Genomic DNA, 15,873 nt, shown 5'->3' on the forward strand with positions numbered 1-15,873 from the left:
TCTCACATCTCCTCATTCATTTCCTGCCATTGTATCAATCTCCAGTTCCCTTCCCAGTAGAAACAGGTTAGGGAAGCATCTGCTCCTACTGCAGACCACAATAAGCTGTCAGATGAGTGAGGGCTATTTCCTCCTGCACACTCTCACCCCAGCCCTGCACCACAATGAGAGGCCAGATGTGCAGCAGACACAGAAGTGCCTCACAGCATTTCCTGGTCACTGGAGAGCTGGCAAATCTTTGCTGTCTCCTCCTACAACACCCTGCTCCAGTGTGCTCAGGAGCAAGAGATTCACTCTGGGGCAGGTCTGGCTCCTCAGCTGAGATGCAGAGAGCAGGTGATGAAGCAGGGACAGGGGTCCCTGTGCAAGCACTCAGCTTTGGGTTTTGGGGCCATTTGGTCTCCTAGCCAGCCAAAGGGCACAGAACTGCAGCTGAGACTCCCATTACAGCCCCAGAGCAAGCTAGCAGGCTGGGGGGAGAGGGGGGCAGAAACCGTACAGACATGGGGCAGGAATTGTAAAAACAGGTAATTTGTTCATTGAAAGGTCTTTAAGGCCAGAAACTTTGCCACAACAGCAAGGAACATCTCTGGGCCAGGTTGCCACTGCTGCCTACAATCAGTTCCTCAAGGAATAGAGAAAGGAGGAAAAAGAAGCTGGGCAAAGCAATAGTACAGCCTTCATCTGTCCTGTTACCTCATCATCCTCCTCCAGGGACCCTGGAGGATGCTGCTAACAGAGACAACACGGCCAATGGCAGCAAGAGGATGGGCACCACAACCTCCTCACAAGGCTTCAGTCTGGTTGGGTTGTGATGATCAACAGACACCACATGGTAACTTGAGAATAAGACATTATTTTCACAAGTAGCATTCCAACAGGCATCACTGAAATCTGCTGTCAGCAATCCAGAATTCAGGGGCCAAAATTCAACTCAAACCTCCTCTTTTTTTTAGAGTTGGTAACCACCACACTGGAAGAATTTCTGGGAGAAGACATGCAAGTCATCTCTGGATAACTGCAACAGGTTAAACTGGGAGGAGACACAAGGGAGCACAGAGGTCTCAACAGCTGATCTATCCCTTCTAAACCAATGCACTCAGACCACAGCTTGCCCTTACTTCATGCTGACTTCACCACCTCCCTCCATCAACATAGCAGTTGAGGAGCTGGGCTGTGCTCCTGCTCACCCAGCACGTGGGATCAGCAGCAGCTGGAAGCCAGAGCCCAACACTATTTCATCACTTGTGCACTTGGATGGGAGCCAGTCAGCCCAATCCAGAGCCCAACCCCTCCCTCCCTTCTCAGTGCTAGGGAATGTGCAGACTTGCACTTAAACACACAGGACAGGACCCAGCTGAGGAAAGAAAACTGAAGGCCCAGAGGACACTCACTCCTTGCACACACACGGATTGAAGTGCTCTGAGTTCAGGAGGCTTCGTATTTGTGATGCTGCAACTACTTCCACAACACAGGAAAGAGAAACACACTGCAGCTGGGTACACAGGATGGGCATAAGGCTCTGGAAAAATGGTGATTCCAAGTCTGGAAAGTCAAAGAAGGGGCTGGGGAAATGGGCTCTTGGTGCTCAAGCTGCAGGTACATGGTGGGAGCTTTTGAGGGAAAGAACGGGACAGGTGCTGGGCAACTGGATCCAGAAGGAAGGGCAGCTCAGTAGCTGGAATTAGATTTTAAAAGCAGAGCTGAGAGTCAGTTGCCTAAATACCAGGACCTAGGGAATGTTCAGGCCTCCAGATGCTATCCTAGAAAGGTAAGAGGTATTGGATTGCATCATGTAGTGCCAAGTGCAATCTTGGGCACGGCTCTAGGAAGTCTCAGGAGGGCACTGGCAGGTGGGCAAATCACTTGCAACTGACAGCTTGGAGGTTTCAACACCCCTGGGCAGGTAGAGAGATCCCTGTCCCACCTCCCCTGCTGAGGGAAAGCCACTCCCCACAGTTACTGACCTGGGCTGGGCTTTAACAGGGAAGGCATTGCCTGAGTACTGCTTGTCTAGACCCAGCAGGACATCGTGAAGATTTTGGTTCAACTGCAAAACACAAAAACAAAAGACATAGAAAGAGTGAGAAAGGAGCTCAGATGCCAGAAGAGAGCCTGGGCTGGCCTGCACAGACTGACCAAACACAAGCTTGTGGCAGGACATGCACAGCTCCTCAGCTATCCCAAGAGAGGACAACCCTAAATCTGTTTCCACTTCTCTGTGGGCTGTGCAGTGCTACAACACTTGAGACATCAAAGAGCTGCTGGCATTTCTGGGAATGCTCTGTCTTCCTTACAGATCATCCTCTTTGCTTCCCTATCACCTGGGCCCACCAGTGTGCTGCCAGGTACCACTGCAGAAGCTGATTGACTGTTTACCTAAGATCTGTGTGCTACAGCTGGAGCTTCACTCAGGATTTGTAGCCAAAAGCTGCTTCTCAGGCCTGCTCACCAAAGCTTGGGACATGGCCATTTCCACTGTGGAGCCAAAGGCCTTCAGGTGAACAACCCTTCACTTCACCAGCTGCCTGGGCAGAACCTGGATGTCTTTGCAGAAATGCACTATTAGGGGTTAAACTCTCCCTGGCACTGAAGGCTGCAGCAGTCCCACCAGACACTCCTATGCTGGAACAGCCAATCCATGAACGAGACAAGATGCTGGATTTATCACTGGCAGGAGGAGGGATCCCATGAAATCAAGGTTGGAGGATTGTGCAGGCAACACCAGCAATTAATTGGATGCTGTAGCAGTAATAAGAAACAGATGGTTCTTATGGAACCAAAGCAAAAGCCCTGCCCTCATACAAAATTCCTCAAGAAAGAAAATATCCTGACTAGAAAAATCATACAAGAAGAGAATTCCTGTCTAACAAGCATCTTTCCCATGTTTTGTTGCATGTGAGTTAGCAGCAACAAACCAGTAATTCTAACAATCCTCCCCATTCTTAACACTTAGTTCATTCCTCAGTGGAGAAGAGCAGGCTATTAACTGGAAAAGACCCCATAAAATGTCAGCAGGGCTCAAAATTGATGTGTTACACCAAGGCAGAGGGCCCCTGACTGCTGGGAATTGAAGGACTATAATGTTTCCTGTTGCTTAGTGGCTGTTTTGTTGTCAGGATGACATTAGGGAGCACAGGGAATATAAGGGTTTTCCAGCTGGGCTCTCACTCCTGCCTCAAGATTAGTGCAACGTTTACATTTTCAAGCAGCATACAGACCTAAGGAATTCAGGATTTCTCTAGCTCTTCACTGGAAGAACAAGAACATATCTGTAAATGACAGTGGCAATGGGGGACTTTCCCACAGACTGGTCCTCAGGTCTCCTGTAGGTGCTGCCACACAGCACCAGGATCTTGCCAACCCTGCTTTCTGTTGTGATTCCCAGCTCAAGGCACACTGGGAGCCCATACAAGGCCCACACTAAGTACTTAAATGCCTTATTTTGGGTCACAGGGCAGGAAAGAAGCCAAAGCAGAGAGGCACTGTGGAGGAGAGCCTTTTTGAGGGACTGGAGTGAGGCATGTCCCAGTGCAGACTCCCTGCTGGTTTTAACCCCACACCTGGTACAGTGAGGGTACACAGCAACTGGCTGCAGGCAGCAGAGGGGGAGGAAAACATACCAGGCTTAGCCTGGCCAGGTCATAGGTTACAGATGCACAATGCAGATGAACTAAAAATGGCAGCAAGGGATAGATCAAAGAGCGCCTTCCCTTTCCTCTGTGGATCTGGACATGAGTGCTGTCAAGTGACATGAAATCCCCACTGCTGCCCATAGCCCTGTGGTCTCTTCCTTGTGCTCCATCCCTTTACATTACTGTGTCAGACTGCTTTTGTCCCAGGTGGCTCAGAAAAAAACACTAAGGGTTTGTACTATGCTCCAACATAGGCCATTTTCTCCAACTGTGTTTTAGCTTGAGGTTTTGGGGGTTTTAATTTGATTTTTGTTTGTTTGGATTTTTCTTTGGTTTTGTTTGTTTGTTTGCTGGATCTTGGGTTTTGTTTTTCTTTCATTAACAGTAAAGACAGAGTAAGTAGGATAAGCTGTTGGTTGCCTCACCTTGCTCATTTCTTTATGGAAGTTCTCTTCTAGGCCAGCTATACTCTGGAATGTGTTGACATAGAAACCAACACGACTGCCAAATGAAAAACAAGACAGAAGAACTTAATGGACACAATGCTCTCTCAAAATCTTTCAATTCTGCCCTTTTTGCTACCTCCCCACCCACCATTCCCATGCAAACTCAACTCAGATATGGTACATGCGAGAAGAGAGGGTGGCAAGGAAATGGAACAATGGAGCAAAGGCCAGGCACAGGACAAACATGTCCAGGGGGAAGAAGAGACTGAGTAGGATCTGAATTTATGCTGGCTAAAAGGGAGAGGGAGGTATAGGGTGGGGAGGGAAAAAAGAAATAAAAAACCCAAAAGAAGGTTAAAAAAAAATAAAGCACCAGCAGTAGGAAGATGGAGGAAAAAAAAGGAGAGAGGCTGTGATGCAGACAGTGCTGGGAGAATTAGCAGGGGGATAGATATTAATTCATCCAGAAGTCCCTTAGCACCAGGGAATCAAAACCAGCATGAACTGTTTGCTTCAGGGGCAGAAAGAGTAAGGAAGCAAAGGATAATACAGGAAGCAACAGGGAAGCAGGAGGATCAGCTGGAAAGCAGGAGCCTGTGAAAACCTGTGGGGCCTAAAAATGCCAGCAGCTGCCTGACACCAGCCTGCCAACAGAGAGTGCTCCACCAGCACCCAACCGAGGGAGCAACAGCAGGAGGGAGAGGAGAGGCTGTCCCAGCCAGCAGCACCAGGGCTCTGCACAGGGAACCCCCAGATGCCTCTGTCCCTCCCAGCTCCTTCCCCAGCCAGGCCTGCAGGCTGCTGAGAGCACAAGTCCTGGCTCAGGCCGGTTGAAAAGGGAGTGAAGGCAGACATCAGCACTTTGCTTCTCCAGCCTGCTGCTGCCCACCTTCTCAATCCTCACAGAGCAGCACTGTCAGCCTGGACATGACCACTGCATTTAAAAATAAGAAACTGGGACACTGCTAAGAAGATTTTGCCAGTTTTCCACTGTGTCATCCCCATAAATCAGCTTCTGCTGCCCTGCAGTTCATCCCCTAAGCTAAATGTTGGGTCTTCACTTCACCTCTCTTCTCATCACCACAATCTCTGGCATGGCAAACCCATGGTCTCTCAGGTCTTTCAAGAAAGTCGAGCAGAGTTGGTAGGGTGCAATATAAAGACTATTCTGTGCAACTCTCTAATAACTCAGTGCAAAACAACACTAAATAAACTATTTAGTGCAATACAACAGTAGGGCAAAGGGATTAAGCAGACAAAGCAGAGAAATACAGTTTCTCTTTGTAGTAAAATCATGTTTTTCAGGAAAATCGTTAAGTAAAGCACAAGAGTGAACCGGTGGCCGGGAGGAAGCCTAGGACAGACAGAGACAATCCAAGAAAAAAAAAAAAGAGCAGACACCCAGTCTAAGCTAAAAAAAATTGTGATCCAAGAGCTTGGATATTCATTTCCTTCCAACCAGCCCTTGGGAAAACTTCCAGCACTCACCTATTCCATAGTGAAGGCAGTTCCTCCTGCAGATCAACATTCATCTCTTCAAACACCTTCTGAGCCTTTACCAACTCTTCTTCAGCCTTAGCAACAGAGAAGGGAGATTGTCAGCTCCAGCACAGCCAAACACCCTGCAGGGCTGGAACAGCTGTGACTCTTTTGACTTCTTTGGGAGACCAGGCAAAATTCTGGCATGAGGTAACCAGCATCCCAAATGAATCTCCCAGGAACCAGGGCTGCACCACACGTGACCCTTTAGGTTGAATGTGTTCCTCTTAGGTTCTCTCAATGGATTTCCTCATTTATACACACAGCAAGTAATTTAAACAATCACTAATGTGTTTCAAGTTCTTTAAATTTCCCTGACTTCAAAAACTGAAGGGAGTTGGTCAGGCAGTTCAGCCCCCAGCTTGGATACAGATGAAGGTATTAGGGGCCTCTGTCCCTTGCCAGATCTCAGAAAGAGTAGAAATCCATCCCAAATGGCTTTAGAGAAGAATCCTCCCTCTTGGGGACTCTGCTGAGGTCAGGTCATGCCAAAGCCCCATCTCCTTGAGGAAGAGACGAGATCTGCATCCTTGGCTGATACAGCTCTCCCACAAAGCTGACCAGAGAAGCAAGGAAGGGTATGCAAAACATGAGTTGTGCCAGAGGGAGGCCAGGCTGCAGGGCTTCAGCAGCACATCCTGGCTCCTGTGGTCTCACACAAGCGCAATCCCTGGCTGGCTGCTGGCCCCAACTCCAGAACAGATCTCCTTGTCCCAGATGAGAGTTTAAATTTGATCTGTTCATTGGACCCAGACACTGACAGATTCCAACACTGATGGACAATTCTGTCAGGTTTCAGCAATAAAAAGGATGCTCCTGGTTTCTGTTGCTGACTGCAGATACCAGCAACAAGCACATGCCCTTTCCTACACCTGTCCTAGGTCACCTCTTTCTCTTTTCAGTGCCCTGGCTTAAAGTTCTCTAATTAAAATGTTTCTATCTTGTAATGTTTCTATCCTGTATAGCAGCACAGCATTCTGCCATGCAGTGGGATGTAGAATGAAAAAAACCCTGCATGAGCAACTTGGAAGGTCAGCACAAGTGCCTATATATGTGACAACAGCAGGAATTGCACAACACCACAGGCCTCTGCAAAGAGCCCACAAGCTGTGGAAGCTGGATCTCCCTACCAGCCTGCAGTCAGATTCCTACACCTTCTATGAAATCGAATTTTATCTTCTTTGTGTCAGCTTAATTAAAGAAATCCAGCTTACTGCTCCTTAGTGACAGTTATATACAACAGGAATGATGGGAGAAAGGGCTTAAAAGTATTTGGCAGTTCTGAATCCTGTTCTTCACAAGAATCACTCTCCATTTTATGGAGTAGGATCCTTTCACTCTCCATTTCTCTCCTGACTCAAGAGCAAACCACAGGAGCTCCTACTTTCCAGCTAGCTTCACCTGTCAAAAGGTTGCTCATTGCTGCCAGAGGCAAGGCTAAGGCTCTGTACTCAAGACCAGGGAGAAAATATTCCCCTGTAAAAGGGCACATCTGGGAGGTATTCAGAAATTAAGACCTGGTGAGGAACAGGCAAGGGGAGAAGGGGTCATGATGCTTCCACCCAGAAACCCCTGTTTCGCTGCTACACTCACTGAAAAACTCAACATTTCAAGAGGGTTTGCACAAAACAAACAAAAAGTCTTTTAAACAGAGACACATTATGCTGAATGAGAGACAATGATCACAAAGAGTCATTCTACCTTAAAACACCTTTATGAATGAATGTTACTAATGCAACCATTTTAAAGGGAGTAAAAAAATAAAAAAACAATAAGTCTACCCTTTGGCTTTATCTTATTCTAACTTCCAAACTATACTGGAACCAGAATCAACTCAGGAGATGATGTGACATCATTGAATGCTGTTAGTTTTTCAGATGTGGTGAATATTAACATTAACATTCTTTCCCTCTCCCATTTACTTGTTTATAAGGCCAGAGAACCTGGAAGGCAAGGTGTGAACATTGTGACATCCCGAGGCAAAGGCAAAGCCAGGAACAGGCAACGTTCACTCTAAAGCAGTTGTAGGAATCAGGGATCCATCCAGCAGGGCTCAGCTAGTGCTCTCATCCCCAGCTAGAGCATTGAAATAATTCTTCAGCCCTTAGTCTGCCCAGGGATCTTCTCACCAGTGTGATTTCTTTTGCTTGGAAGCTGAAATCCTGGCACTTGATAGCCCTGACTTCTTCCAGCCAGAGCCAAAGCCAGACATCAGTCTGGTCACAAGCCCTTCTAGAGAAAAAATAGGAAACAGGATCTCAGAAAATCTCTCTCTCCTCTCCCTGCCTGAAAGGGAGAAGGTTTGAGCAGGAGGTGGACAAAAAATACTTTCCTGACCTTCCACCTAGCCAAAGCTCAGAGTGCCAAGCACAACAAGTTCAGTTGTGGCAGGGGACAATTTTCCCACACTGTTTCTGCTACTACCACACATCCCAGCCCTCCTGAGTGTCTGGTTATGTGCAGCCTGGTGCTTTCAGGCAGTCTGGTGACCATTTCACTTCAAAGACTATGTTGTGAACTGTGGTAATTAGGCATTGCTCAGTAAATAGTTTAGATATTCAAGAGGCAGGGATAAGGAAGGGAGCAGGAGGATTCCCTTCAGGTCCAAGCCCCACCAGTCCCAACCAGACCTGCCTCTCAGAAAGACTCAACTTGCTCACCTTTTCCTACAGACAGAGATACTGTTCTGTTATCACTGCAGCACCAAGGATGTTGCTTTTTAGTCTGCATTAAACATGTCAGCAGAGCTTAGTCAAAAGGCAAGAATGTGCTGTTCTAAGCCATTTTCCTCTTTGTTTCAAAAAGCACAGTCACTGGCATTTCTAACTGGGAGTGTGCAAGAGCAACTCCCACAGCAGACTTCACAAAAAATCCCCACTGTGTTGTTTTTGTTTTTATCTGCTAAAGGCCTAAAAGTCAGAAGTTTGCACACTGGAGGGAAGGACTTTGCTTTACAGTAGAAACACCAGATCTCACTGACCCCATTTTTGCATGGAGGCTGTAAGAGTATCAGGCAAGAAGAGACAGCAACACAGCTGCTGGTAAAAGGAGACTTTTTTAAGGCTTAACATTCTGAAGCTTCTCAATAAATCCAGCGTCATCAGCCCTCCTGGTTTTATCAAGAGGTTAATGAGATTTAGGGCTGTCATTAACACCTTCAGTCTTGAAATCACACAAGTGTAAAAACTGAAGCCTTTTTTTCCTGTCTACTAATGTTTGTGAAGGCAAGCTGGAAAACCTACAGGTTGAGAATAGAACTCATGTTCTTTGTTAAGGGTTTTTTTTTTTGTTGTTAGTCTCCAACCAAAAGTAAAACTAAAATAAAGAAAAAAAACAAAGAAAAAAACCCCAAATACTTACACAAAGAGAAACAAAAAATTAGGGTCGGCAATAGCATTACTTAGCAGAGGAATAAAAGGGAGTGTTTTGAAAATATCTGTGGTCACCAAATAGATTAATACCATGTACTGGGAGATTAACGCCCCCGCAGCACAGTGGCTGGAAAGATTACACAGTCCCTCGCACGTGCTGTAGGGCAAAGTGACCCAGTCAAATTATGGAGTGACTCTTGGTATCCTGTCTAAGATCCATGGGCAATGGATGAGGGGGCACTCACAGGAACTGCCTCTCTGGACAGTCTGTGCATGCTGCTATTATAGCAGTCATCACAGCCAAGCCCGAGAAAAGGAAAAATGCCCAAGAGCTGATTGATTTATTTATTTATTTGTGACTTGAGGAACTTCCCATACCTGTTTTCTAGTCCTCCAGAAAAACCACCAGTCAAACAGACCAGTCAAGAACCACAACTGTGCAGGTAGCTCCCAGCTGGGCCAGCAGAGGCACAGGAAAAGCCCCCAGGAGGCTGCCATGTGTCCTTCTCCTTTCAATCTAGAATGAATACATACTTCCTCCCTTTGCTCTGCATCCTAAGCAGGGCTGCTAACAGCTGTTCTTTTCCCAAGCTTTACTGATGTGGTAATGGAGTCTTTTCCCTGATCCAAAGTCATAAAGTGACTGTGAAAACCCAGGGGCTTCATAAGGTGAGAGGTGTTTCTAAACTGCAAATCATTCCATGGACAAGGAATGTGAAAACACAGGAGCATTTGAATGAGAACAGATGAGCTCACCAGGAACTTGTGAGGAGGTAACTGGTGCTCTCCCAGTCTGGGTAAGGATTTATTACCCCGTGCTCATTGAAAGCATTTTCTTCTCACTGACTGTCTTCTGACAACTCCCTCTTGTCCCTTAAGGTGTTCCAACTGAAACACTGATCGAGATTCCATCAGAAAGCCACACTTGTATACAAGTAGGATTGAAATTTTTCTTCCCTGCAGTTCCTCTGAGCTGCTCATGTCTCTCAAGATGCTATAACCTAAGTTCTGCCAGATGACACCACCTTGATCTCAGCCTATTCAAATATGTCACACAGGGTACAAATTGCCTGATCTGGGCCCATCTCTTGTCCTGTGCAGATCGAAATTGTATCTAAAAATGGCTCTTTTAAACCACAACAGCCAGGACAGTGCTCATTTGGGAATATCACAGGAGAATGTTGCAAGCTAACTCAGCAGCCACAGAAATCACAATGTTATTTTTTTGTGGCTTTAGTCAAGGACATGAATCAATAGGCCAATTTTTCAACATTTCCTTTTTTTTTTTTTCTGAAAGAGCAACAATAAAAATTGACTGCTTCTCTTAGAGCAAAATGGAAGCAGTAATTGGAGGAGCTTTGTACTACATCACCCTCTGCCTCAGAGTTATTCCACAGCCTTTCTTCATCCATATTTCCTCTCAGGGGGAGAAAACAACAGCCCAGTATTAGCACACCTGACTAGAAATCAGTCGGGCAGGCACAGATTCATTCACTGGTCAGCAACTTCCCCACGCCCACGGTGGCTAAGGAGTGTCAAGGACACACTGATCAGAGAGGACTAGAGTGAACGTTGCCTAGAGATTACTTGCAGGGTACAATCTAGAGCCCAAAATAGCACATGCAGGGTTAGAGCCAGGTAGATCAGCAGTCACCTGATTTCGGAGCAGATTAGTTTGTGCAACGAGGTGAGCTTGTAGCTTCCCTTGACACCACTGAGGCGCAGCTTTCTCAAGCAGCGAAACAGGCTGGGGGAGGGAGCATGTTTGAGTGGGAAAAAAAAGAAAAACAAATAAACAGAGAACAAGAGAGACACAAACATACATCTTTTAGGATAAAAAAAATTAAAATCACAACAGAGAGTGTATTTAGAGGCTGGGCCAAACCAGTATCACCAAGGCGAGAGAAAAAAAACAAACATCCCGGGACTGATCAGTTATGAATCCTTTGAAGCATGCCAAGTTTAGCAGTAATTAATGTTCCCATGTGGGCTGGATACTGCAGACCAGCCAGGCAGCTGTAAGAGCAACAGATACAGTTGTTAGTGACCTAGCACACAGACAACCCTACTCCAAGGCATGGCTGTGAAGTTGGAGCTCCTTAAAGAGAGGTCGGGATTAATTAACCATCATAATTATTTGCATGCAACAGCTGAAAGTCCACAGTGATTTATTTTAATAGCAGGATGTAAGTTTAGCAATAAGTGGCAGGGGTCCTGGGTGGGAAAAGAACATCCATATATTAGAGAAGAATAAAAGAGACCATGTAGTGCCAAAAAGTATTTGCACTGCTGTTTCTGTTACTATACCATGAAACCTTAATCAAATCAGTTCCCACTTGTATCCTGTGGCAGAAACACGATTTCTCTCTCCTAGGGGTCTGTCATCACATTCCAAAGTAACTTACACTGGAACAACCCTACTGCAAAGGTCACAGGAGCACAACTGCAGGCACAGAAACAGAGAGGTGAACTACCTCCAGCAGCTGAGTGCACACTGAGCCCAGGCTGCTGCCCACAGCCCTGCAGAGCTGTGTGACTGCAAATGCCAGATCCCAGGCTGGGCAGTGAGAACTGCCCCCTTGGGAAGGCCATACACACATACCTCCCATCTTTGGGACTTGCTGCTCCCATCTTGGCAGGATCAGGACAGTGCAATGTGTCACATATTATCCTGTGCATGGGCTTATGGCCTGAATTCCAGAGGGTGGAAACATCTGATCCAGTGCAGGCTTTGGCTAATGAGAAGAGTTTGATCAGGTACTGAGACCCCTTCACAGGCTCATGAATAGAGCACCAACTCCTAACTCTCAATACGTCACTCTTCCAACTGCACTTTTTTCCATACCTGTTGTATCAACTTAGCTGAACATTTGGGGCAACAGTGAGTGCAGCAGTGATAAAGGCAGCCAACCTCTGCTGCAGAGCACCAGGTACCAACTTGAGTAGATCAACTCCTACAAAACCATTTGGCTTTATCTTATATTGCAGATCCCACTGGCATGCACCAATAAAATAACATGCCCCAGGGAAATTCTGCTCCTACCCCAAACACAATGAATTACTGCTTTGAACTGAAGGCACAACCAGCTGGGCCTCATGCCTTGCATACAGAATCAAGACTTGCTTTGCCACACAAGTGATGCAATGACACTTGGGCCATCAATCTCTCTCCCCTTTTGTCTGTCAAGGTTAATCACAGCGCATGCAGTGCACTGTAGATGACTGATGACTTGCAGGTTAACAATAAAAGCACTGTGGCCACTAAATGCACATTTTTCACTCAGAGTAGGGATGCATCTTAATTTCTCCTACGCAGGAAAAACACCAGCATCTCTTACATAGCTCATATTCCCCCCTACCAGAAATAACCCTAAGCAAATGATGACAACTCTTGTCAGCCTGGTTAAAAGATACAGATCCAGGGTTTTTCTTTCCTCTACTGCTTCTACTCTGAGGAGTCACAATTTACCATGGCCCACACTGAAGAGAATAAAAGATGTCTCCCCAGCCCTGGACTATTCTGTTTTGTCAAGAAGTGTCCTGTGAAGGGAAGCACATGGATTCAAATACACTTAGGGTACAAGAGGAATTCATAGCTCATTTTAGGGACAGTATTCAATCCATGCACCTACTCTAGAACAAAATTAGCACTATCACCTTTTTTTCTGCTACCTTAAAAAAATGTAAATTTTATTTTTAATTAAAATAAATCTCATTAAAAATAAAATCCTTCACTTGACTATTGGGCAAGCCCTGGATCAACCTGTTTAGAGGCAGGAAAGAAACCTGACAAGAAAAAATTCTTATTTTTCTGCTTTCAGCCATATTTATTATCCAGTAATTACGACCAACAGACAATAGAATGCATTCATCAAGTGAGCACAGAGTGCATTTCCATCGATGTACTTGTAATTCGCACTCCTAAGGCTCTCTCTCCTAGGACATCAGAGGGCTTCACAAACACAACCAACTTCAAGTAACACTGAAACATTCTTACCATTGCTCTAGGATGGGAAGAAAGTCCCAAGAAGCAGACAAACTGTAACATATTCCTGGAGCACTGCAAGATTTTGCTTCCCCAAGGGGCACACCAGCTTTTTAGTCAGAGGTTGTTGGTCCTGTGCATGTGACAAACCCATGCCCAAGCATTTGGCCACCAAGACATGAAGACTGATGATGGTGGACTGAACCAACCCAACAGAGGCCATCCTGCCTTCCAGGAAAACTAAACAAATGAGAAGGAAATACCTAGCAAAACCTCACCAGTTCACAACACCTCAATGCTCTTAAAGGTCCTTTCCACAATGAATGAATTCTATGAAAACACAATGAACAGGTACAGGTGAACTTAAAAGCTGCTCAGTTGGCAAATGCAGAGCTCCCAAAAAGAAAGGAAGGCAGCATATCCTCCTGATTCCTTTACCTTTGCAATTTTGGTTTCATCCTTCTTCTTTGCAGTTTGCAGGGCTTCAAAGTGGTGCCTGGCACTGTCGTAATCCACAAGCTTCCTTCCTCGCTTCGCGATACGAGACTAGAAAGATGGAGAGAAGAGTCACACCAATCTTCCCCAGCAGCCAAAACTGCAAAGCCTCCCAGGAAAAAAACCCTCCCAACTTCCAGAACGCCCCACACTCTGCCCACACAAGGACTCTCCCTGGATCCTCCACACAGGAGGAGGCCCTGGGAGCCACTGTGGCAAGCACCATTTCAGAGGGAGCACCTCAGGAGGAGAGAGGAGCCATCAAGGGGAGGTGAAGGGATCCAGCCAACAGGCCCCATCTCTGGGTGACATATGTGTTTTCAGAACCTCAGCTCCACTGCTTCCTAAGCCCCACCATGTGCCTGCATCCTACATCCTTCATTTTTTTTTATTATTATCCTTCCTGAGGGCAGCAGCCTGTCTCTAACTAACCTCACTAGTTTGTGTGGAAGCCTGAGAGATTAAGTTCAATAAAAGAAGGCATTTCTGCTGCCAGCACTCATCCACATGCTCAGGATATGCCATGGACAGCCTTTTGGACCCTGTGACAGAAGCTGCAGACAGCAGTGACTGCCAAAGGCAGAGGTCTGCTGTCACCAGCATTCAAACAAGGGAAGTGCAAGGGAAAACCTGCAGCACTGGGTCACCAACACACAACACTGAAGCCAAAACAAATACAAGGAGGGTGCTGACTGTGTACCAGACTTAGATTCATGAATGGAGTCCTGACAAATCCATGGTTGAGAATGCAGGACAGACAGTCAGGCCTGTGGCCTGATCCTGTGTAGAAGTGAGGAGCCTAAGGCTCTCTCTCAGCAGAGCTGCACTTTACTGAGGCTCTGGTCCACTGGGTTTCCCTGGTTTAGGAACCATCCATCCCCCAGTCCCCAGCCCCCCACACTGCCTGCAAACACCCCAGACTATCTGGGTTGGAGCACACACCTTCCCAGCCTCACCATAACACTTCCCCCTGGATCAGAGAGCCTGGACCAGCGTCAGTAATCAGCAGCCCAGAGACAGGCTGGATAACAGAGGGAAAAGCCATGGCAAAAAGCCAGGAGCATTTCTAATTAACCACAAAACCCAGGGACATAGTGCAGAACAAGGAATCAGCACTGGGATTTACTTGCAGAAGCAGAACCCCCTTCTCTGCTGCCTTGGCAGGGAGCTGTGGTTTCCTCTCCCCAGGCTCCTGCAGATACACTGCAGAGCCGTGCTCAGGGCTGATCTGTGCCAGAGCTGCTCACACACCTCCCACACACGCTGCTCTGCTCCTCCAGCAAACACTGCTGCAGCTCTGCGTGAGTCACAGCAGAGCTGCAGGGTCTCAGACATGCACACCCAAACTCTCCTCTAAATGCTCAGCTCACTCCAAGAAAAGAGTCACGAAGAAGCTGAGCCACCCCACAGCCGAGGTCACTAGGAGACACCTCCCAAATACCACACTGCCAGCCAGGAGACAAGGTATTGGAGGGGCTTCCAGCTGCACAGCAACCTGATCTGCAGGTTAATGCATCTTACAAACACAGCAGAGGAAACATGACCCCATCTGGGATTGAAGAAATACCACTTTGCCCCCAGGTCAGCCTGGTAGAGACAGCTGGAATTCTCCCCACCTCTGACACGGCCACACAGCCACAGTTTTCAGGCTACCCCACCAGGAAGTTGGATTCAATGTCACCCACCTTTCAAACAAAGTCACTGCTCCATGTTTATGCAGCTCCCAAACTTCTAACACCCACCCCCCTGTTTCCTACAGGAGTACAGGGAAATGCTGCAAGGTACAGACACAGGGTGAGAGCCCTCCTGGAGTAACCACTGAGCACACCACTGCCAGTGATGGCACACGATCCTTAGAAAGGCTCAGGGCTCCATTGTTTGACTCCAGGACAGCTGCAGGGACCCCCATCACCCAAATGTAACAGCTGAACTCCAGCAGACTTCACTACTTTGCAACAAATTCATTCTAATTTGAGCCTCCTTAAAAAAACAAACAAACAAACTCAAACCATCACAAAAAAATTTTGCCCTCCACACCCTTCTCTACTGATATTTTGTTTTACAGCTAGTAGAGCACCAGTTTTAGTGCTAGACAGAAAATCCCCAATTCCACAGCTATTCAGAACTTGGGCTGTAGTTTATCTTCTCTGGCCTCATGTAGAGACCTGTACTATTATTGTACATTGTGCAAAACCAACAAAAAACTCACTCAGAAATATTAAATGTTATGCAAGAAGAGTGCTACTCCAAGAAGTACAGACACTGACCTGCAAAGAAAGTTTAAAGTACTTTTTCAAGTTAGAGAAGATGGAGAGGTCTTGTTCAGGGGTTAACATCCAACACTGGATAAATTATTTTCTTTAACACACAAAATTCCTTACTAAAGGCATTCTCTGTTTTCG

At 46.6% G+C, this 15,873-nt stretch overlaps 1 protein-coding gene across 1 annotated transcript in view; it reads right to left on the minus strand.

Annotated features, from left to right (window-relative positions):
* The window catches only part of BIN1 (bridging integrator 1), a 53,355-nt gene that overhangs the window by 28,899 nt on the left and 8,583 nt on the right, over nucleotides 1-15,873 (minus strand). Inside the window, exons 5-8 of the mRNA XM_031056016.1 lie at nucleotides 13,415-13,522; nucleotides 5,570-5,655; nucleotides 4,061-4,136; nucleotides 1,968-2,050 (exon numbers count right to left, since the gene is read on the minus strand). Coding sequence (XP_030911876.1) covers nucleotides 1,968-2,050; nucleotides 4,061-4,136; nucleotides 5,570-5,655; nucleotides 13,415-13,522 — 353 coding nt within the window. The remainder of the gene's footprint in view (nucleotides 1-1,967; nucleotides 2,051-4,060; nucleotides 4,137-5,569; nucleotides 5,656-13,414; nucleotides 13,523-15,873) is intronic.

This window comes from Geospiza fortis, unplaced genomic scaffold, assembly GCF_000277835.1.
Source record: "Geospiza fortis unplaced genomic scaffold, GeoFor_1.0 scaffold112, whole genome shotgun sequence".
Taxonomy (NCBI): domain Eukaryota; kingdom Metazoa; phylum Chordata; class Aves; order Passeriformes; family Thraupidae; genus Geospiza; species Geospiza fortis.